The 25478-nt window shown below is 35.4% G+C and overlaps 1 protein-coding gene across 1 annotated transcript in view; it reads right to left on the bottom strand.

The window, feature by feature from the left end:
- FRMD3 (FERM domain containing 3) overlaps nucleotides 1-25478 on the bottom strand; it is a 261219-nt gene that overhangs the window by 51354 nt on the left and 184387 nt on the right. The window contains exons 5-10 of the mRNA XM_049770634.1: nucleotides 24324-24421; nucleotides 16015-16138; nucleotides 5358-5445; nucleotides 3909-3997; nucleotides 1273-1336; nucleotides 366-454 (exon numbers count right to left, since the gene is read on the bottom strand). Of these exons, the coding sequence (XP_049626591.1) occupies nucleotides 366-454; nucleotides 1273-1336; nucleotides 3909-3997; nucleotides 5358-5445; nucleotides 16015-16138; nucleotides 24324-24421 (552 nt within the window). The remainder of the gene's footprint in view (nucleotides 1-365; nucleotides 455-1272; nucleotides 1337-3908; nucleotides 3998-5357; nucleotides 5446-16014; nucleotides 16139-24323; nucleotides 24422-25478) is intronic.

The raw sequence follows: 25478 nt of genomic DNA, 5'->3' as shown, positions 1-25478 counted from the left end.
GTCCCCTGTGCTTGCCAGGAGCAATTTCTGAGCATGGAGCCAGGAGTAACCCCTGAACACTGCCGGGTGGGACCCAAAAACGAAAAAAAAATTACTTAAAAAATTAAAATACTAGGTACAATGACATATTGAATGGAAATAATGTCTTAAAAAGAACCCAGATTAATTCCTTCTAAACACTCAACACAGACCTCAGGATTTGGTTATGTAGCTGACAGTCACCTATAAATGCATTGACATTAAAATTTAACTTAAATATAATAAAAATAACTATATTATTAAAGCAAATATGCAGAGTCTTTTGCAAAACTTATGAGGTACAATGGGTACTTTAAAAGCCTATGACTAAAAGGGAAGAAACTTACTTATAAAAGGCCTGGTTTTCGACACCACACTTCCAAAGATGTTTGCAGGCAGCTGGTGTTGAAGTATGAAATGCCAACATGGCTTTTTTCTAAAGAGAAAAAAATAGTGAATGTTACACACAACTTATATTACTGTTTTTATATTTATGTTTTTCCTTAAGTATTATATGTTTTTCCTTCAAGTATCTTGCTACTAACGATTGAAGTAACTTTTGCATTACTGTAATCTGAAAAGGTTTGCCAGCATACAATTTCATTCTGGCTTACCCTTTGGGCAAACGTTAATGAATTAATATCTCATTTTTCATAAAGAACAGCCTCCCCAGTGTCAGCTCCCCACATACTGTCTAAGACTTTAATTTGTTCAAAGATATGTTTGTCATTCTTGAATAATTATTGATTACAATGAAAATTAGGGTTATGAAGTACAAAAACTTTCAGACCAAGCTCCTTTTAAGTCTCAACATTCCTTGAGGGATAGAAACATAGCTCAGTGGTAGAGTCTGCCCTGCATGTTTGGTCTCAATCCATACTCCCCATTATAGTCTCTGGTGAGCCCAAACTATAGATAATAACTCCTTTGTAAGTACTCTTTCCTTGCATCATACTTCTATATCTTTGTAAATGAAAGAGGTAGATAGATGTTTCATTTTTCTGCATCACAAGTTTTTTCAGTCTTTTTATTACTCTGGAGTTTGTCACACTTTGCCAATTTGTCACAATTTGTCAATATTGGTTATTGCTTTTATTCTTACATGGAAAAACCCAGTTTTTATCTATAAAATGCTTTCAGCATAAAACTTCATTAGATAATAACCATGATATTCAAGATTTGTTCTTGAATTACACAAGAGTGTATGTATGTGTGCATATCAAACAATGGGTAAATAGAAAAGTAGCATCTGACCTCCTTCTGGGTGCCAATGACATAAAATGTTTTCCCTTCAAACTTCAATTTACAGACATCCAACCTAAAACAAAAAAATCTCAGTGAGAGGAAAGAAGCAAATAAATGTGGCAGCTCACCAAAGTACCTGACTTTCTCATGGGAATCTGGCAGACTAAACTGCCAATTCAATGCAATAAAATAGATATTACCTTATCATCAATGAAGGCCTAATGTGGCATAAGAAGCTCCCAAGTGAATTATATGCAATTTTCTTCCCCAAAGAGGTTTTCTGGGAAACTTAGAATCACTTAATCCAGTTAAAAACAAATAAAGAATTAAGTTGCATCTTTCTCCCCAAAAAGAAGTTTAGAAAAAAGGAATCAAGGCTCGGGGGATATAAAAGCATTGACACAAACAATATTAATTAACCAGCCAACTTTGTGAAGCAGAAAGAATATAGATGGTTGTGGGATTTAAGGAAAAATAAAAGACAGTATGGTATGAGAGCTGGAATGACCAGCCCATGATATGAAGCTTACCACAAAGATTGGTGAGTGCAGTTAGACAAATAACTATACCAACAACTATCATCATAATGATAGTGAGAGAAATATAATGCCTGTCTCAAAGACAGGTGGCAAGGGAGGGAGATGGGGGGCATTGTGGTGGGAAGGTTGCACTGGTGAAGGGGAGGTGTTCTTTTTTTATAACTGAAACCCAACTACATATACGTTTGTAATCATGGTGCTTAAAAATGTTTAATTAAGTGCTCGCTTCAGCAGCACATATACTAAAAATGCTTAATTAAAAAAATAATATAGATGTTTCTTTGAGGTTCGATTAATGCAGTTCTATGGATTAATAATATCTCTCTTTCTCTTTCTTTTATAGTTTTCTAAGAAGCAATATACCACACTGCAGAATTTTCACTTCTGCTCTCCCTGTTTATATAGGAATATTTTCATTATAAATTGGGATGTTTAAGGATTTAGTCAATAAAGTGTTATTAGATTTTTCTCTTAAAGTTGAATAAAATCCGCCTGAAATGTAGACCCTTGGTAGAACAGTTCCTTGATGAAAAGATATGTTTACTAAAAGGAGAGTTCTTGGGGCCGGAGTGAAGCACAGCAGTAGGGCATTTGCCTTGACTGTGGCTGACTCAGAATGGACCCAGGTTCAATTCCCAGCATTCCATATGGTCCCCCAAGCCAGGAGCAATTTCTGAGTGCAGAGCTAGGAGTAACCTCTGAGTGCTGCTAGATGTACCCCACCCCAAACAAAAGGAGAGTTCTTTTATTCCTGTGATTTAATTTCTAGGACAGAGATGCCCCTGTGATTTTCTTGATGAAGAAAAAAGTGAACTCAAATTGCACTTTCCTTGTTTTGTTTTGGGGTCACACCCAACAGTGTCTGTTTAATCCTGGCAGAATTCAAAGGATCAAATCCAGTGTAGGGACTGAACCTGGATCAGTCATGATCCAAGCACCTAACCTTCTGTACTATCTCTCCCCATACCATGAAATTCCTATTCTTATTTAAAATTTTTTTTTATTTAAAGAACCATGATTTACAAAGCTTTTAATAGTTGAGGTTTAGGCATATAATGCCTAGCACCAATCTTACCACTAGGGTCAATTTCTTTCCACCAATGTTTCCAGGCTCTCTCCCACCACCACCCCCAGCCTACCACCTTGACAGGACACATTGTAAATTGTTTAAATTCAAAGACCCCATTCTTTAAAAAAATGTAGATTGGTTCATATATGAATAACAAGTAATCTAGTCATGCCTAATGAGATGGTCAGGTGACAAAGTCCCTGAAAATAATGTTTTTAATTAAGTAGGTTAAGTAAATTTAATAATTAATTTTAATTAAGTATTTTAATTAAATAATGTTTTTAATTAATGAAGAGGGTAGTTCTAGGTTCTGGGCCTGTAAGATAGTGACCCCACTGTAGACAGGGCTATCTTATGAACATTCAAACCTGGGACCCAAAGTTATTAGCCTTGGATGGCAAAGAAAAAATATGGGGAAACCTGGGTCCTTAATAGTGCTGATGGATATTCAAGTAGAATGAAGTAAAACTAATTGATCTCTGGATTTTTTCTGATAATAAATTTTTATAAAAGTCCTCTTATAAGCATCATTAGTAGATATTTCTGTTATTTTCAGCCAGATACATCTGTACTAATATATGTTTCCACAGCTTACCAAAATTAGAACTTTCTTATTGTAAGATTTTGTTCTACTTTCAGATAAGGGAGAAAACTGTATACTGGATAATAAAAGGTAAGTTTGCAGCATGGATTCAACCAAACAGAATGAGCAGGAAACTGGATCCTGAGTTGCTTGAGGTAACCCACATTTTATGCCCCATTGGCCTGCCTGTAGTCACCTAAGTCAGTAGAAGCTACTGGAGGGGAAACCCTAGGTACCTACTCTCTGGAAGCTCTTGTACTTGGAACATGTCTCAAGTTTCCTGAAGTCCAGGAACCTGAATTTGGGTTTGTTTGTACAAATAATGAATATAATGAATAAACAATGAAGTAGATACTAAGTATCTGTCATACATCATATATTTAAAAAGTTAAAATTCAAAGAAAAAATATAAAATAAGAAAAATGATAAACTAGTTTTCTAAAGAAATACTCACCATTTTATCAAATGGATTCTTCTATTTCCCTGAAAAACTACAAAACCTGAAGCTGTAAATCCTAAAAATGTGGTTGTACCTGTTGAGTCCTGAAAAATTGAAAAATAAACTTTATTAGGTTTGAGGAAAATAGAACAAATGGCAAAGAGTTTATTCAATTTTCTGACAATTACTTTCAAGTTAATTCCAATTATGAGAGTTATAGAATATTTACAGATGAAATCTATAAGAATAGGAATTCAAATATCTGGATGAAGCTCAGGAATAAGTAACTTTTGACTTTGAAGAGCAAATCCATCACATCAGGAATCTCTGAAAAAATGCAGATTAGGCCAAACTTCTGTGTCTGCTCTACAGCATCTTTTGGAGTCATCTATGTTTTCAGGTCTGTTTTGTAATGGGTAAACTCTTCCTGGTAGCAAACAGCATGGAAACCAAAGTCTGAGCATCTAATCTATTTTGATACAATCCTATACTGGATATTATATCCAGAAAAGCCTACCATTTTTCTTGAACCAGGAAAATTAATCATCTCATAGATTAGATATGTGAAAGCAAAGGAACAACAGCAAAATTAAGTCTCCTAGTAATAAGTAAAACAAACAGAGAGGCTCAAATTTGTGGATAAAATCTAATTCACTAAATTGAATAATCTGATTTATACTTCTCCAAAGAAAGGGACATCTGGCAAATAATGCAAAATAATTGTGTGAACATAGCAAGATTCTAATGCCAGAACTGTTGACTCTACCAGGATGCACACTGGACTCATCTAGAAAGCCTATTTTCCATCACACACATGCTGAGGAACTGGGCAGTAAAGAAATTTAAAGCAACTCTGGTATATCCAATTTAGCAGCCTAAGCTGAGAGTTAGTCTGTTAGTTTGATCTGCATAAATAAAAATGCTCTAGTATTACTCAAAAACTTTAGGAACATGACTGACATAAAGTTCTGTTTGGGATACATACTAATATCTGGTTGAGGTAATTAGGTAAGAAAGGAAGACTATTATTTTCAATAATCATTGTTGAAAAGTGTGTGTATGAAAATCACACTGGAGAAAAACAGATTCCTCAGTTTCATCCCTAATCATCTTAAACATCCTGTGATTCAATAGCTTTGGATAGGGGCCCATACCATGTGTTTCTCATACACTTGCTGTATTTCATGATTAAGGAGGGGTCTCCAGGGCCACACCCAGCAGTACTTGGGTGCCAAACTGTGCAGGGGATTCTAAATAGTCATCAAAAAAAATTTGAGATTTCCAGCAAAAGTCAATAGCCAAAAACAAATGACTGGAGCTGATTTGGGTCCCTTTAAATCACATATGGTAGGTCAGGCTGGTAGGGGAGTTAGGCCAGACCCACATTTATCAATTTGTCTGTCTGTCTGTCTGAACATGGGGCAAAATAATCAGTATTTGTCAATCTGCTGTGAGGGGTATTACCTTGCATGGGTGGGGATCCACCCCATACGTTTCCAAAGTGTGAGCTTTCAAGAGTAAATTAAATTCAGCAACCGGAGGACTCTGGCCTCTAAAATAACACAAGGAAATTTTAGGGAATTAATATGAAAAATAATAAAAATGTAATAATATCAATAATATCTGAGAGCTTAAATAAATAGTAAGCAGCAAAACTGATCATTATTTCTCACTGCAAGGTGACCTCTGTTATGGAATCTGAGCTCAAATTCACGAATTGTTCCATAACAAACCCATCTAACAATTCCAGTGACCTGTGCAATTAAACAAGGTTGTTGAACTATCAATAAGTCTTTATAAGTTCAATTTTATTATAAAATAATATTTAGCATATTTTCTTATTCATTGAAAAAAATGATAAAATTTCTTCTTGTTCAAGTTAGAGAGTGGGAAATTCTGTTGCCTCATCAACAAGTCTAAACAAAACAATTTTGGCAAGAATCATTAGCCATGCCGATGGAAAGCCTTGGACTTTGAAAGGAAATCCCAGCTATTAATCCTGCCACTGTCCTCTGATGGGTAAACAAGGTCTTGGCCTCAGAAGATGGATGGAGTAAGGAAGGGTAATGAAGGAACAGTCCCTTTAAATCTAAGTTCCAAACTAGGATTGTGCAGATTTTCAAAGTCTCTTTTTTGACTAATATTAACATTTCACATGTGTTTTAATAGTTGAAATCATTTTTATGAATAAATAATCCTGATAACAAAGAGGAGTTTGCCATGGATGATAACTAGAAAGTTTTTATTTAAAAAACTTTTTTTTTTGGTTTTTGGACCACACCCTGTGACATTCAGGGAATACTCCTGACTATGTGCTCAGAAATTGCTCCTGGCTTGGGGGACCATATGGGATGCCGGGGATCGAACCCAGGTCTGTCTTGGGCAGCCGTGTGCAAGGCAAATGCCTTACTGCTGTGCTATCACTCTTGCCTTTTATTTTAATATTTTAAAATATTGCAGTATTAACTATTTCTATCCAAACTTCTCCCAACCAGAGCTGAGAGTCACTATGCCTCTAAAGCAAAACAGAATCTCATCTACTTCCTTTCCCTTTATAATAAACCTACTAAAAATTTATGGTAGGTGTCCTAGGTACATCCTTACTCATTCATTATGGTCAGTACTGTGGGAACATTTTTACAAATTCATTTCTTTCTTAGACTATTTCTTTTATTTGTTGCTGCTTCCCTTATCAACTTCTCTTTATTCCAACCACTCTCTCTTTTTCTCTCTTTCACTCTCCTCTTCCTGAGATTCCTCAATGTAGTAAGTGGATTTTAAAAATTTCCATGCACCTGTCTTTGTTTCAATGTTGATGAAAGGAATGAAAGGAACACCCAGCACTACTCAGGACTCAATACTGGCTCTGTACTCTGGGATCAGTCTTGGTTGCACTTCTGAACCAAAATGCTACCACTTCCTATTTCCACTTTCTACTGCTTGTTGATAATGATAATGTTAGTGTCATCATTGTTGTATTATACTTGCTGATATATTTTATTAGCCTTCACGTATAGACAATGAGATAAGTCCTTTTCCAGAGTGAAAGATCAACTCCAATCCTGCCCAACTTCTGTGTTGCATAGATATTATTTTAATTGTTCTTTAAATTATACAGGTTATATATTCTTTTATGTATTATAAACTTTTACAACAGAAAAAAAAATACTAGCTGGGTTTTTTTTGAGCCACACTCAGGGGTGCTCAGGGATTACTCCTAACTCTAGGCACAGAAATTACTTCTGGCAGGCTCAGGGGACCATTTGGAATGCTGGGAATCAAACCCAGGTCAGTGTAAGGGTTGGTGTCTGTACTAGTGCTCTGGCCCCAAATCCTAGCTTTTTATTAAAAAAAAAACCTGAATTACTTTATAAAAGAACTACATAAAATATATATGAATATAAATTACACACATATAATATGTAATGTGTCCACTGTTCTAAGACTTAAATAATCATTAATATTTCAAAATTATATGCACATTTTGCAATTTAATATTCAAAAGAAATAATGTTTTTCTGTATTTTGTAGATGAGGATTCTAATATTCAAATAAAAGTCACTTGTTGAGGATGATCATGCATATAAGTTGAAGAGGAGCTGCAGATCCCAACTTGCCTAGTTCCAAAGTGCTTCTCAGTGTGTTTACCACCATCACCCTCAATATCATACACCCTAAAGCATCTGCTTGCTCTCCTTGGAGTCACAATCAGTTTGAAAACGTCTTTTCAAATTTTAAACATTGATATTATAGGAAATTATGCAATGACTGATAGTAAGACCTGATGAGAAAGCAGTGAGTTTACATTTAAATCCATCTGAGCCATCCCAAACTAAAGTTTGCAAACTATTTGAACCTCTGTGTATAGCTTTTAAACTAGAATCATCTTATATTTTTTAAATAATTTATCATGATCTAATGAAGAATAATTTTCATGACCTATACAAGCTATATAAATATAAATATAAAATTTTAGTGTCCAGGGAGAGTTTCAAAAATAGTTCCTAGAGCAAGACTTTTTTTTAGTGAGGAAAGGTTTCATGCCAATTCTGGGATTCATAAGAGGAAAGAAAACAGCTTCTGAAGTGAGAGCCAGGAAGAAAGACATGCCCATTTGTCTGTGTCTGGAGTTAGAAAAAAAGCTGAAAGTTCTGCTAAGTCTAAAATCTTTACTCTGTGGCCAGCACAGAAAAAAAGACAAAAACAAAGAAACAAAAGCATAATAGAACAAGATAGAAATAGCATCTGAAATTTCCTAAACAGATTGTAAAGATAATCAGAAACATGTCTAGTAATTTGACTAGTGCATTGACAGACTATTATCTCCTCGTCCCTCAGAATAGTAGTAGTTTCCTTGCTTAAATCTACACAAAAATTAAATCAGAAATGCAACACTGAAGCAATGCCCAATGACATATCAAAATTTACACCAAAACCAAGACTGTTTTCAGTCCTGGGCTGGAGACAGCACAGTGGAAAAGCACTTGCTTTATATGAGGCAGTCCTGGGTTTAAACCTCAGTACCCTATATGGTTCTCCCAAACTCTGCCAAGAGTGATGCTTGAGTCAGAAATAACTGAGAGTATCATCAGGTGTGGCCAAAAACCTTCCCTCCTACCAAAATAAAATAAAATAAAATAAAATAAAATAAAATAAAATAAAATAAAATAAAAGTCCTCACATATTGTTGGCCTTTGGCTTTAAAACTGAGGTTACTGATTAGCAAGGGAAGCAGAGGGGAGTAGAGTATTAAGCAAACACGAGACCGGAGATATAGAACGGAGGTAAGGCGTTTGCCGCTCATGCAGAAGGTCAGTGGTTTGAATCCCGGTGTCCCATATGGTCCCCTGAGGCTGCCAGGAGCGATTTCTGAACATAGAGCCAGGAGTAATCCCTGAGCACTGCTGGGTGTGACCCCAAAACCAAAATATATATATATATATATATATATATTAGGCAAACAGAAGAAATAAAAGGACAATGGTACAGGTTCTTGGTACTTTGATGGTTAGAAAAGTAGATTGACTTTGTATATCAAAACCATAAACATTAACACTAATGTAAATATGTTATCAAATGACAAAAATTAATTAAATTTAAGTATTCAAATTGATATTCATTGTCTTTCATTTGACTCTAATACCTGATCTAAAAATTCATATAAAAAGGAAACTATAAGTGGTCAGAGAAAGAACCTCAATTGATTGCACAAAATCTCCTGATTTTCTGTACTCACTGAATAATATATTACTTAAGATTGATTTTTCAGGAGGACATTAAAATCAATTAAGTTGAAGCACTATAGTTTGTCCCTCAAATCTCCTATTGGACATTTGTTTCTGATTCTTTTTTTTTCCAGGAATGTGGATATATGTACTAATACTCCTAGTACTAGTATATTCCTAGTATTCAGGAGGTGATAGGACAAAACCAGGCTATTTTTGATAATTACACTACTGGTTCAAATGTGATAAACCAAGGAGGTGGTAATACCCAGGTCCGTAGTACTAGTGGGCATCCAAGATTATACATGGTGTTTTTAGAGGGTCAAGAGTGCCTGATCTTGAACATGAATTGGCTACATTAACCTCTGTACCTTATTTCTACTGTTCTGCTAAAACTAATAGAGACATAAAAAGCTCTTTAAACAAAGAGTTTATTGTATTCTTTGTTAAGGTTTAAGAATTCAGACAGTCCCAAGAATCTGAGATTAACAGACCAAGTGGAAACAGGGTCCCCTTTGACTCTGCAAAACTTTTTTTTTCACCCCACGTCTGTGCACACTGAGAAGAGCATAGCTGTGCTGAGAACAGTGTCAGTAATCTAGGATTATGAGGTATATAATACCTACAGATACAGCAAAAAGGGTTTTAGAATAAACTAACAGAAGATTGAAAAAATCCTCAAAATAAATGAAAGGTGACATAGAACTTTGGGATAAATTCAATGGAAACAAAATAATCATTGGGGTTGAGAGCCAGGAAGAAGAATCTAATGAAGAAGCAACAAAGACATCATTGTTAAGAAATTCTCAGTGATGAAGAGTGAATGAACCCTCATCCTGGATGTCTGAATCTTACCAGATAAAAGAGACATAAATAAAAGCACCTCAAGGCACATTCTAGAAAACCATAGAGATGGAATACTAAAAATAGCTAGATCAAAAAAAAAAGTATATACAAAGAATAAAATTTAATATTTATAGCAGATACACCATAAGCAATCCCTTCAGCCTGAAGGCAATGGTGCAAGATAGTGAAAAACTCAATGAAATAAATACCTCAGCAAGAAATCTCCCATACAAACTCTGATTCAGGTTTTGATATACAGCTTCACAGATAAAAAATATCTCAGAAACTTAACAGACTAAAAATTAACTTTAGAAGAAGAATAAGAGGTACTTTAAGGCAAGACAAATCCCACAAACACATCAAACTTCTACAAAAAGATGGTACAAAGTCCCATAATAATAATAATAATAATAATAATAATAATAATATCTCTCAAAGTTAATGAACTACATGCATCAGTTAAAAGACATAGAGTGGCAAAATGGATAAAAAAATTTAGTCCAACATTTTGCTGTCTGCAAGAAATACATTTAAATAGTCAGAGCAAACACAGATTGACTTCATAGGTTGGAAGACAATCCTTTAAGCAAAAGAGTCCCTTAAAAAGGCTTGGATGGCCATATTAATATCAGATGACTTAAAAAGGACATAAAAGACAGAGAAAGGCATCTTTTAATGATCAAAGGGTATGCATATCAAGAAGATATTATACTCCTAAACATATAGGCACCCAACAAAAGGCCAGAAAAATACTTAAAACATCTGCTAATAGACCTGGAAGAAACATATCAATAGAAACATGGTAATATTTGGAGAATTCAAAGATAGAAATTGTATTGAATAACTTCTCAGGTCATCATAGATGTAAATTACAAACAGAAACAGAGAAATAATTTTAACACATGGGAATTAGACAGTTCATATTCAACAGAGAAGAAATCAAAGAGGAAATCAAAAGATTCCTGGAAACAAATGATAATGAAGACACGAATTATCAGAATTTGTAGGAAATAGCAAAAGCTGTATTAAGAGAAATATTTATAGCTTTGCAAGCATTAAACAGAAAGAAAGAAATGGCCTAGATAAATAACTGGGTAGCAGAGCTTAAGAAATTGGAAAATGTCCAATAAAATGAGCTGAAAGCAGACAGGTAGAAGGATATAATGAAACCTAGAGCAGAAATTAATGAACTAGAAATCCCACCTGAAATTCAAAGGATTAATAAAAGTAGGAGTTGTTTCTTTAAAATATCAACAAGATCCATAAACATTTAGTATGACTTACAAAAAGAGACGGAGAACCCTATTAAACTGAATTAGAAATTAAAGGGGAATGTCACTATAGATTTCAGAAAACTATAGATTACAAAAATTCAAAGTGTAATGAGAGATTAGTTTGTTAATATTTATGCCACAAAACAAGATAACCTAGAAGAAAATGATAAATTACTGAACTTCTATAACCTCCCAAGATTGAACAAAGATTATTTTGAATACCTGAACAAACCTATCACTATTAAGAAAATTTAAATATTAATCAAAATGTTTCCACAAAGCAAAAGCCCAGACCCAGATTGATTCAACTATGAATTCCTTCAAATCTTTAAAAAGGGTCTACTGCCAATCCTTCTCAGACTCTTCCAGGAAATTAAAGAAAAGAAATAGAAACATCCCAAACAGTTTCCATAAAGCTAACATCACCTGGATACCAAAAGCAGAAACATCACAGAAAAAGAGAACTACAGGTTTATATCTGTTACATACATATTCAAAGATCCTTGCAAAAAAAAAAACTCAACAAATTGAGAATTGACAGAATATTTTTCAATGCAGTGAAAGCCATTTACCAAAGTCCATGGCAAGCATTTTTCTCATGTATTTGGGGGAAAATTAAAACCATTTGCTGTAATATTTGGCATAAGACAAGATTGCATACTCTCACCACTTCTATTCACCATAGTATGGAAATACTAGCCATAACAATTATTCAAGAAAAAGAAATCACTGGCCTCCAATAGCAAAGGAAAAAGTCAGGTTCTCACTGTTAGCAGATGACATGATGATACTATACTTAGAAAATCCAAGACTACCAAAAAGCTTCAAGAAAAAAATTCTATAGCAAAGCAGCAGGCTACAAAATTATTAAGCAAATTATTAAGCAAATAAGGAATTTTGCTTAATATACACAAGTTATGAATGAGAAGAGAGTTATTAAAAAAATCCCATTCACAGTTGTGCATCAGAAAATCAAATTCTTTAGAATCGAGGAGAAATTGGATCCAGACCTGATGTTTATAACAGATGTGAGCAAACCCAGACATGCACTCTGACCTACCATCCATTATACATTTTATCAGTAAATTTTTACCTAATTGTAACTCATTCATTATATATATGTAATCTATTCCTTTTTTTGGCCACACCCATTTGACGCTCAGGGGTTACTCCTGACTATGTGCTCAGAAATTGCTCATGGCTTGGGAGTGATCATAAGAGACGCTGGGGGATCAAACAACAGTCGGTCCTAGGCTAGTGCTTGCAAAGCAAATGCCTTACCTCTTGCGCCACCTCTCCAGTCCCTATTTATTCTTTTTTATACAAAAGAAGATTTGAATGGAATAAGATGTTTGGTCTGAAAAGCTAAAAGATGAATTATCTATGATTTTAAGAATCATTCAATTTCCATAGGTTTTAGCATTGATTTCATTTCAATCATGAGAATCATGTATCTCCACATGATCTAGTTCACAAAATACTGAGAGGCTCAATGATGCCACTATAAAAATCTTTCTAAATAAAATTTTATTAGCTATACACCTAATATTATGGCCCAAATCTAGAGCAGTCACTATACCAGATTGTGACTAGGTTGCAGAGCCAACGAGATTTTTATTCAGTACCAGTGAAAATACACAGTAGTATGGCCACTTTGGAAGGTAGTCTTGCACTTTCTTATAAAAGCAAGCATACTCATACAATATAAACCAGCAAGAGAGTTCTTGGTTTTTACCCAAAGGATATGAGCTGAAATTTTCTGTCATGGGGCTAAAGTGATTGTATAACTGATAGAGAATTTCCCTTGCATGCACTCGACCCAAATTTTGATTTCCATCAAATTTGGTGCCCCATGGGCACCTCAAGGAGTAATTCCTGAGTAAAGCCAGAAGTAACTTAGCTCTAAGCATGACCAAGTGTTGCCTTTTTCAAAAAGAATTTTTATGTCCATACAAAATCTAAACACGAATGCTTAAAGCCTTTACTAATAATTGATAAAATTTGAACTTAACCATATATACTTCAGTCAATTAATGAAAAACTGTGGTATATCTAGAAAACAGAATATTATTCACCAATAAAGTAATCACCTATATATTAAAAGACATGAATGATCCTTAATTGTATATTAAGTGAGTGAAGCCAATCTGAAAAGTTTCTCTATGTTCTTAATTTTAAGATATTTTTTTAAAAAGCAAAACTTGAAAATAGTTTTTACAAAACAGTGTTTGTCAAGAGTTAGGAGGGAAGAATGGATGAATAGAAACTATAGTATAGAATTGTGTTTCTCAACTATTCTAGATCATTCCTCCTGGTTGGAACCCCATTTGATGCACTTCCTGACTGCGTGGCAGATAAACCCCATAGAGTAACAAACTATCTAGAGGATTTTCCTTGATGTGAAAGCTTCAGAGACATTAATAAGTTCATCAACTGTAACATATGCCTCACTTCAGTGGAAGGTGCTGCTTAGGGGGGAGACTTTGTATATTTATACAAGAGATATAAGAGAAAGTACTCTATCTTCCACTCAATTTTGCTCTGATACTATTTATTCTTTTGTTTCTCTGTATATCACAACTATGGGAAATAATTCAATGTTCATCTTTATCCATCTGACTTGTTTCACTTAACATGGTCCCCTCCAGCTTCATCCAAGTTGCAACTAGTTGCACAATTTCTCTTTATGTATGGTGCTATAGTATTCCACTGTAGTAATAAGATACATTTTTTGAAATTTTTTGAAATTTTTATTTTAACCATATTGGCTTACATATCTTTCACAGTAGTATTTTAGGTACATATTAATATTGAATCACCAAATTTGTCTTCCCTTCACCCCCGTTCCCTTCCTGCAACCCATATCCCCAACCATCACCCCCAGGGCTGCTAGAGTATGTGGTCCCCTCTGTGTCTAGCTAACTACTAGCAATCATATATCTGTTTGGTCCTGGTATAAGACACATTTTAATTATAAAAACAAATTAAGAATTCTGTTTAATTCATTCATTTACTTTTGAGGTCCAGAGGTCTCCAAGTTCTCCAACTCCTCATTATGTCTGAGCATTCTTCTTCAACTTTCTATACTTTGCTTTTTCACCCCTTGTAAGATAGCAGAAATAATAAATTGGTCCTCCTGCCCACTATCTTCTCCTTCTAATGCCATTGTCAAAGTGGGCACTGTGGAACATTATTGTGACTGTGTAACTGTGTAATAACTGTTCAGTACAGTGGACTAGAGCACAGGTTTTAGTGTCAAATATGAACAAATTTTCAGTCCTGGCTTAGCTTCTAAAAGAACAAGTCATTTAGCCATTTCAACTTGTGCTGTCTTTACTTCAGACCAGCAAAAATATTGTAACTATCTCACAGAGTTTGGGAGGACTAACTGGGATAAAGCAGAATGTTCTGTGTTCAGTAAGTTTTTAATAAATATTTATTATTATCAAATGTCCCAACCTTTGGAAGTTCTACCAATTCCGGTCTCCACAGTTCTTATTATTCCCTCCTCTATTCTGATACCTATTCTCTTCCATCCATATAGTAGATGTTATTCTTTTATCCAAAAGGAGTTTCACCCTGCTCTCTCCAGACTCTGGTATGGTTCAAAACTCCTCAATTGGGATATTGGGGTTTTATTTTTACTTCTAGTATGTTTTTTGCTCTGAAATGTAAACAGAGTAGTCATAATTTTTTCAACAAAACTTTTCATTAGAAGTAAATACTCAAAAATTTTCCATTAGACAGAATGTTGATATTTAAAATCAGCATAATTTTTTAATTTTCCCAAGCTAAAATACACCCCCACCTCTAGTGCCCACGTATATACTAGTCTCTAACTCACCAGAAGGGGGAGTGTGTGCATAAAGCAGAGAGCTAGAGTACTCACGAGAGACTACAATTTCTCCCAAAATTCTAATGCTGTTAAAGCTGTGACAATAAGTTTTAAAATAATTATCATAAGCCTAAAAGATGAGAGTTGCTCAGTTCTTGCAATTTTCCATCAATGTGCCAAAGCATAGCCCAGACTTACTGTTATTAATAAAAAGTTTTGTGTGCAATTTGTATGATCTAAATTTGTTCAGATTATAATATCTAAGAGCTGAATTACAAATTGGGGTCGATCCTATGCTTGCTTATTTTGCCCATGTGTCTACTGAAGCAAAAATCTCACAATGCTTAAGAGTAAAAACCCTTAAGTCTATCTGAACTGAAATCCTGCCTCTGTCACTTCCTAGCTTTATGGTCTTGAATTGCTCAGTATATTTTCTCAGACCTTCTACTATAAATTACTGTATTGATCAATTATTATTTTTAGTAATAAACAATTATCCAAAAGTACACAAAGTAAATAGGGTCAGATGTTAAATCTGTTGTCCTGAAACCAGCTCTACCTGTGGATAGATGGATTCTACTCTACTTGATGTCAAGGTTTTCAGTGAGGGCAAGAGAAAGAAACTGCCAAGGACAGTTTAAAAAAGAAACTATTCCTAATTTACTCTAAATTTTACTTTCAGGACTCAGGGTAGTTAAAAACCACAAGAAACTGTATGAGTAGTAATTGCAGGTCATAAACAGGCATTCAGATAACCCCACAATATCGACTGTTATGGATAGATGGTCTTGACAAAGCCCCAAAATTTATCTGCCATTTGAAGTAATCTATCCATATATTAGAAAATACTTTTACTTTGCAACATGATTTCCACATTCTGTGCAGTAAGAAAACTTTCTCACCTCTATCATTCTCACAAATGTCTACCCCTATTATAGTACCTGAGTTCATGTCTATGGATTTCCGCTATTTTTCTTTCCAGCTTCTGTGACTGCTTGGGGAAAATCTCAAACTCACTGACGTAATTCTCAGGATGTTCATCAGGGTCGTAATCACCAAGTTCAGCTATAAAGGCAGGGAGGAAAATGAAGGAGGGATTGAGAGAAAGAAAGATAAATATTAAAAAAAAGAGCAAGGTTGCACAAGAATTGGCCACTGACACCATAAGAAATAAAAGCTTGAAATAATCCAATGAGAAATGTATTTGTTACGGTGGAAAGACCATACTCAGAGTATAGAAATTTAGAATATAACTCAGATGTAATAGTGCAAATTTGGGGACTTGACAAGCTCATACCTTCATTGGCATAATCTCCATAGACATAGGCATGAACATGCTAAGGATTTAATATTGTCTTTATTTAGATAGAAGGAAAAATGGCACACTGAGTAGTTATGACTGTCAAATAATCCCAAATATTTCCCAATTCTTCCTAGGACAGGAAGTGGTAATACTTCTAATCAGAAAATTACTCTATCTTCACAAGATTCCTCTCAAAGCTAATTTTCTCAGAATTGAGGGATACCCTGGCTAGAGAATCCTATACTGAAATGTGTGTAGGTATACCGCATTTGATTAAAATTTGTGTACCCAAGAGGATTGCACTTAAAAATAAATGGATCCTAGGGCCAGAGCTGTTGCACAGGGAGTAAGGCATCTGCCTTGTGTGCACTAGCCTACAAAGGACTGCAGTTTGATCCCCCAGCATCCCATATGGTCCCCCAAGCCAGGAGCGATTTTTGAGCGCATAGCCAGGAGTAACCCCTGAGTGTTACCAGGTGTGGCTCCCCCAAAAAACCCAATAAATAAATAAATAAAATGAATTCCTTTTTTAGATTAAATATTGCATTTGGGCCCAGAGTAATAATATAGCAAGCGGGTGCTTGATGACCTGAGTTCAACCCCCAGCACTATATAGAGTACACCCTATCAGGAGTGATCCCTGAGCACAAAGCCAGGAATAAGCCCTGAACACTGCCAGTTATGGTCCCCAAACAAAACAAAACAAAAATAAAGATTTTTTGAATTAAAATATTTATTTAAGCACCATGATTAAAATGTGCTTGTAGTTGGGTTTCAGTCCTAAAAAAAAAGTATACCCCCCCCTTCACCAGTGTAACCTTTCCACCACCAAGGGCCCCATCTCCCTCCTCCCCACCCCTCTGGCTGTTTTCAAGACACGCATTCTATTTCTCTCACTTACTACCATTGTCATTATAGTTGTTGGTATAGTTATTACTCTATCTGAGATAATCAATCTTTGTGCTAAGTTTCATATCCTGGGCTAGTCCTTTCAAACTTCATCTCTACTGAGTATTATTATAATACTATCTTTTATTTTTCTTAAATATCACAGACGAGTGAGACTATTCTGTGTCTATCTCTCTTCCTCTGACTCATTTAACTCAGCATAATAATTTCTGTGTCCATCCATGTATAGGAAAATGTCATGACTTCATTTTTCCTAGAACTGCATAGTATTCTATTATGTATACGTACCACAGTTTCTTTAGGAAACTCATCTGTTGTTGGGCATATGGGTTATTTACAGATTCTAACTATTGTAATAGAGCTGCAATGAACATAGGTGTGCATAGGGCATTCTTATATTGTGTTTGTGTTTTTATTTTCCTAGGGTATATCTCTAGAAGTGATATTACTGGAACATATGGAAGCTCAATTTCCAGGTTTTTTGCTTTGTTTTGTCTGTTTTGTTTTAGGAATATCCATATGTTTCCCAGAAAGGCTGAACTAGATGGCATCACCACCAGCAGTGAATAAGAGTTCCTTTCTCCCCACAACCCTGCCAGAAATGATTGTTCTTGTTTTTTTGTGATGTGTGCCAGTCTTCGTGGTGTGAGATGGTACTTCATTGTTGTTTGATTTGCATCTCCTGATGATTTGTGATGTGGAGCACTTTTTATGTGCCTTTTGGCTATTTGTATTTCTTCTTTAAGGAAGTGTCTGTTCATTTCTTTTGCCATTTTTTGATGGGGTTAGATAATTTTTTCTTGCTAAGTTCTGTCAGTACCTTGTATATCTTAGATATTGGCCCCTTATCTGTTGAGTATTGGGTAAATACCAATACAAAAAGTCACTGTGGATGGCCTTTGTATTTTAGTCACTATTTCTTTTGAAGTGCAGAAGATTCTCAACTTAATATAGTCCCATCTGTTTATCTCTGCTTCCACTTGTTTGAAGTGTGATGTTTCCTCCTTGAAATGCTTTTAATCATAATGTCATGGAGTGTTTCACCTACTTGTTCTTCCATATACCTCAAGTTTCTGGTCTAATATCAAGGTTTTTAATTCATTCGGATAAATAAAGGTTTTGTATCTAAGTATGGCTGAACAAAACAGAGCATGTTGTTGTAAGATTCCAATCTGGAGTTCCTCTCAAAGTTCTTTAAGGTGAAAAAGAAATGCTTGTATATCCCTGAGCACCCAGAGAGTCTAAGTAAGGATATGTATGGATCAAACCCTAAAACAGCAAAAGTGATATTCTGGCATAGTGATTTCATAAGCTTGCTAAAGAAAATGAATCAAAAGTAGCTTGATTATCTACAACATAAATATAGGATATTACCCAAGGGAATAAACCAAGGAGGATGGGGAAGTTATATTAGGAAAGATAATCAAGGCAATCAAAATAACTTTAAAGTAGATTTAAAAAAATCAATATGGCCTGGGGCCAGAAAGCACATAGCAGGAGGACTCTTGGCTTGTACAGGGCCATTCTAGGTTCAATCTCAGGTGGGTATCTGTGTCCTGCCAGGAGTACAGAATGCGAAACCAGGAGTAAACTCTGACCACAGCTGGGTGTGGCTCCAAGGCAAAAAACAAACAAATAAGCAAACAACAATCAACATGCCTTGAATATAAATTTAAATTTATAAATTTATACCTAATTGTTATTTCTATTTACTCTCCTTTCATTGTTAAATACTCTAATGACTGTAAAAGGACAAAACAGAGAATGCAAATCTCTTTAAAGTTTATTAGAATTTAAAATATAGCACTCTTAATCTAAAAGGCCACATGAGGAAGAAATATGTAAAATATTTAAGATAAGATCCAAGACACCATTTGTAAAAAGTTGATTAACTCATGATATCAAAAATGGAATATTTCTCTCCATCATAGTCAAAGTAAAAAATGGCAAGTTGAAAGAACACATTTGTAAGATTTAAGACATACAATAAAAAAGAAATCTCCACATATCTGTAAATTAATGGGCACAAGAACCAATAAGAAAAGAGACAAAGCTAGAAAGTGTCATTTCATAGAAGGGAGAAATACAAGGTAGAGTATTTGGTGATATGTCCAATTGCATCAGTAACCTGGGCTGTGCAAACCAAAATAGTAAGATAAGACTTTACACCTAAAGACTGGCAAAAAATAATTAAGAAGTCAGACAAGTTAATGTGTATGCTGAAACACCAAGACATGGAAACCCTTGATTGTGTCTAAAAAGCTCTACTTGAAGAATTCTACTTGTTCTTTTAGAAAAGAGGCTGGGAGGAATTAATCAAATATGACCAGTGATTTTAATTCTAGACATATATTCAAAAGAAAGTAAGTGGAAAAAAAAGATAGAGAAGTAAGTCAATTGCTCATTGTTAGAATCAATAAATAAAACACAGATATAATACTCTGCAGGTCCACAGATATGAATCTGGTGTTTCTTCAACATATTTCAGTTTCCACCATGGTTGGTGAAAAAGAATTTTATTGGTGGATGGCACTTCTTTTTCCAGGAAATTTGTTAGGTACAACAAAATTGTACTGTTATATACTATATCTAAACAGTCGAGTAAAAACCAGAAAATTAGAATGAGAAGGAGGCCGGTGAGAAAGCATGGAAGTAAGGCGTTTGCCTTTCATGCAGAAAGATGGTGATTCGAATCCCGGCATCCCATATGGTCCCCCGTGCCTGCCAGGGACGATTTCTGAACGTAGAGCCAGGAGTAACTCCTGAGTGCTGCCGGTGTGACCCAAAAACCAAAAAAAAAAAAAAGAGAGAGAGAGAGAGAGAAGGAATGCTACGAAAATGTCAATGCCTTTCCCATTGTGTACTCTGCTCTCTTGTTACTTATAGTTTGTCTTTAACTCTGACTCCAATTTAAGGAAAGGTGATTAGAAAATAAAAATTTTAATTACTAGATATTCATTTTGTTAGCTATACAAAGAGAAATAAGTTCTCTCTCTTATAGATTTGAGGGTAAAAATGACCTACCAATAAATTAGATGTCATTTGAAACAGATCCTAGCACTTTTGGGGGGGAGGGGGAAACAATTTGAAAAAAAGATCCTGGAACTTTTCTAAGAAAATTAACTGTCCAAAACAATTCAGACTTGAGGATGAATGAGAGTGAACTATATTAAATATACAGAGCAAACTTAGCCACAATATTTCTCTGGATTTCAAGAACAAATACTCCCTAGAAACTTGAGACTTAAAATAATACAGTTACAATTCCTTCAGAAGATGTCACCATTCTGGGCCAAGAGCCCTCCTCAGGTAACAGTAGGGATATCTAAATAAAGCATACATTGGTCCACTTTAGGTCAGTTTCCTGATTCACATGTTTAGTTGAAAGCATACCTGTCCTAGACATGAGTCCAACAATTTTAAAGCTGCACCAATAGTTTTATTTGCATAAAATTTAGGTTCTTTTTAGCTAAAAATGTCAAAAATACTCAAAAGATACTTAAGATGTAAGTTCTTAAAAGACAACAAACTAGGAGAATAAGAAAGAATGATGTTAGCAGTTCAAAAAGACTTCTTGGAGAAATTAACATCTGAATACCAGTTCAAAAAATTCCATAAGGGTCAACAGACTAACAGAAATTGAGCACACCAGAGAAAATAAGTAATAATCCTTCCCTATTACTGTTTTGTTAAAGGAAGAGGAAGGAAATCTTTTACCAAGAAAAGATATAAATGGTTCCCTAAGGTTCAGTGTGCTTTTCTTGCAATTTGCATTATGAAAAAAATGCACTGAATATAATATGTGCTCAGTACATATAGGTAACAAAATTCTAGGTGGCTTACAATAGTCAGAACATATTATATCTTAGGATACTCTTTAGAAGAACATTTAGCAAACAAGAAGTCAATGAAAAGCCACATATTTAGCAACAAAAAAAAATCTGCTATTTAATCATTTACTCCACATTCCTTATAAGTCTCTGTAAAAATAAGCAATTTTGACAAAGAGATTTTATCTGTATTTATAAAAAAAAAGTTTATGAGTCTAAATTATGAGTCCAAGCACCAGAAGCTATATGAATCCAGCATTTACTGGTTGAGCTACAAATAGCCCATAGATACTACTGCACTTTAGAGCAGAAAGGTTCTTTGAAGGTCGGCTAGTCCATTACTTAATCGACTTTCTCCATGACATCCATATGTGTGATCAGCAACAGTAACAAAGAGGGTTATCTGGGTGGAGTCATTGTGGTTTTATTTCTAAAGTAAAAACAAGAAAAGAGTTTTCCATTACAGATTCATACTGGGTTTGTCTTTGGATGGTTGGCCTTAATTCACTAATGTATAAATATAATCTGACACTCTGATATGCTGGTCTGCTGCTTGGATCCTATTGATATACTTTCACTAATGGAAAACAATGCACCCTAACTAGTCATTTGCATTCTTCACAGAGAAGGAGAACTACAAGTTATTAGCATCCCTTCACTCTGGCAAAAGAGAAGAACTATTTCTGTATTGGGGTAGACAGAGGCACTATTTCCCATCACAATATTCTGCTAAATATCCCAAAAGTTTTAAAACATGTGTTAAAATCCAATTCCCAAAGGTAGGAACACAGATACATTCTTTAAAATTTTCAGAGAGCACTTGCATAGATCTCCTAGAAACAGTAACAGTGGTGGACAATGGCAAAACTCCCAGGAGGAAGACTGCTTTCTGTTCTAAATTTGGTAATATAGTCAGACAACTGATGCATGTGGTCCTCTATGTCTGACAAGTTCAGACCGATTCTAATAGTGATTATCAATCTTTATATAATCTTCGATTTGTTACTTGTACTGTATACTAGTCATTGGGCAAGCATACATTTATTATTTTTAATTTTTTATATCTTTATTTAAACACCTTGATTACAAATATGATTGTAGTTGGGTTTCAGTCAGAGTAAAATTCCCACCACCAACGTCCCAAATCTCCCTCCATCCCACGCCACCCCCGCCTGTACTCTAGACAGGCTTTCTAGTTCCCTCATTCATTCACATTGTTATGGTAGTTCTCAGTGTAGTTATTTCTCTAACTGCACTCACCACTCTTTGTGGTGAGCTTCATATCGTGAGCTGGACCTTCCAGCCCTCCTTTCTTTGTCTCTGAGAATTATTGCAAAAATATCTTTTATTTTTCTTAAAATACATAGATAGGGAGACTATTCTGCATCTCTCTCTCCCTCTGTCTTATTTCACTCAACTTAATAGATTCCATGTACACCTATATATAAAAAAATTTCATGACTTCGTCTTTCCTGATGGCTGCATAATATTCCATTGTGTATATGTACCACAATTTCTTTAGCCATTCATCTGTTGAAGGGCATCTTGGTTGCTTCTAGAGTCTGGCTATTATAAATACTGCTGCAATGAACATAGGTGTGAGGAAGAAATTTTTGTATTGTATTTTTGTGTTCCTAGAGTATATTCCTAGAAGTGGTGAGCTGGATCATATGCGAGCTCAATTTCCAGTTTTTGAAGGAAACTCCATATCAACAAGCATACATTTATAAGCAAGGCAGATTAGAACTTTCTGACCTTAAACACAGGAAAATTGTCATTGGTCTGTGGGCCAGTGGGTAAAGACTACTACTTAATAAGATTTATACTCTATCTCTTCCTCTGTTTCTCTCCTCCTTTACCTTCTCCTCCTCCTGTTCCTCTTTTTCCTTTTCTCTTTCCCTTCCCACCCTCTATCCCCTCCTCCTTTTCCTCTCCCCTCCTCTCTCTTTGCTATTCCTTCTACCCCCTTCTTTCTCCTGCTCTCCTTTCCCCTCTCTTCCTCTCATCTTCCCTTCCTTTCCCTCTCCTCTTCCCTCCCTTTGCTTTATCTCTCTTCCCTCCTCACCTCTTTCTACCCACCCATTTTTTCCTGTTATCTCTATTACACAAGACATTGGTTCATTAACAGTCATCCTAAAAATGACTGGATCACATAGATCATCATAAAGGCTCTACTACCATTTCCCTCCCAAACGGTTGCAGAGATCAAAATACTGACTGGGGATCAAAATACTGAGATCAAAATATTGGCTGGAGAGATAGCACAGCAGTAGGGCAGTTGCCTTGCAAGCTGCCAATTCAGGACAGATGGCGGTAGTTCAAATTCTAGCATCCCATATGGTCCCGTGCCTGCCAGGAGCAATTTCTGAGCACAGCGCCAGGAGTAACACCTGAGTGCCACTGGGTGTGACCCAAAAACCAAAATAACCTGACTGTGTCTTCATTTGAATAGAGGCTCAAAAGCAATATATTGCCTTGAGTGTTGAAGAACACATTCCTACCAACAATTTTTCTCACAAAGTGGAACATCAAGAGGCCAACCCACTGTCATCCATTTCTATCATTCTCATTGTGTGGTTCTCCCAGGCTTGTTCAGAGCTAAAGCCAAGTCTCAGGAAATCTTCATACAATATAATGAAAAAATAGGGGGTAGTATTTTCTCCATTTGTTCTATGAACAAAGAAGAACTTACTACACTAGAAATAACAAGAAAGTAAGTAAAGAAAGTTCAAACCAATGTAAACAGACTGTGAGCATGTCACACCTGGAAAAGCTGAATTATATAGAAACAGTGTAAATGTACACTGTACAAACACAAAAAAGACATTAATTTATGTCTGCATGAAAAACACTATGGTATTTTATTTCAAATGTTTGCAATGATGTTGAATTGACCTGTCATACTAAGTTTCAATATATATTAACTTCCGTCCATCCTGGATCAGCCATGTGCAAGACAAATGCCGTACTACTGTGCTATCGCTTCAGGCCCTTGATAGACTAATTTTTTACAGAAAGACATTGAGAAGCCTTTCTTACAGACTCCCATGACCAACACGATTCATTTCTTCCATCAGGGCACTTCTGGTTTGAGAGGGAAGGTTGAATAGGTGTGGCAAGTGCCCACTGGTCTCAACCATGGTCATGGCAGGGTGGTACAGGTGAGAAAGGAAGGAGAATCAGTGATAGAGTAAGTAGCTACACTCACCTTGAACAATACAGGCACCCAGGTAGGCAGCATCTGAAAAGGAGCAAAGCAGTCGTCCATGGAAAATATCTCTTTTAATTTGTAGATACATAAGGTACCTGCAATAGAAAAGAGAGGATTACCTTAAATTTTGACTAATGCCTGAAAGGATTTTTTTATGCTTTATTCTATACGGTTACCAGAACACTCCAGCAAGTAAGCAACACACACCAATCTCCTCAGTGAGTAAACTTAGAATACTATGGGAGGACTCTGAATTAAAAAATTTGAAGTGTCTGTGGCTTTGTATGTTTTGTCAGCATCCAGTCTGTGTAGCTTAGTCTTTGCTAAGGGATATGACACAGACTAAGGAAAGATCAGAATTGTTTGTTCTTGGCAGAAAATCCATACAGAGACAACCAGGCCATCACTAGCACTTACTCTTGGGTCATAAGACTCTTAGGACTCTTGGGTCCCTCTATGTGGAAGGAGTATCAGGAGATAGACTCATCAATAAAAAAGGCCAGTCTGGGTGGAAGAAAGCCATGTCAATTAATTTCAAAGAGACCTGAGTATCATACAAGGCCAGAAAACAAACATCTCTCCAACTGGGTTAGTATTCTCTCTGTTATTCAGGGAAGGCAAATCCAGATAGTCCATATCCATGCAAACCTGTTCATGGAAGAAACAGGCTTACACAAGTCCAGTTTTTGCAGATAATCAGAGACAATTTTAAACACCCAAATTAATTTTATTAAATATTGTAACATGTTGCTATTTTCAGTCTCCACAGTAATCAACTAAAATCAAGTGGGACTTTTTCCACCAGATTGACAACCTAATTTGGACCCCTGGCTCAGAATCAAATTGTCTGTCTTTTTACTTCTTCCAAGTAAAGCAAGCTCACTTCAAATGTATCATTCTGTGTAACCAGGTGGATTCTTTCCTTCAAAGGCTCATACCTGGGACCTAATGTTTTTGACTAAAATTACTTAGCAATTATGTGCAGCACTCAATTTATTAACAGTCTTCAAGTAATCCGATCTTTAGTCAGCCTGGGAAGAGCCATGTACATAATACCATTTTAACAGCCAAGTAATGGCGAGTCACATTGTAATATTAACTTACAAAGGTCATACACACAGAGCACTTAGACCCAAAGAAGACTGATGCTTC

Source organism: Suncus etruscus, chromosome 3 (assembly GCF_024139225.1).
Source record: "Suncus etruscus isolate mSunEtr1 chromosome 3, mSunEtr1.pri.cur, whole genome shotgun sequence".
NCBI lineage: Eukaryota > Metazoa > Chordata > Mammalia > Eulipotyphla > Soricidae > Suncus > Suncus etruscus.
This window is presented reverse-complemented; position numbering and strand designations above follow the sequence as displayed.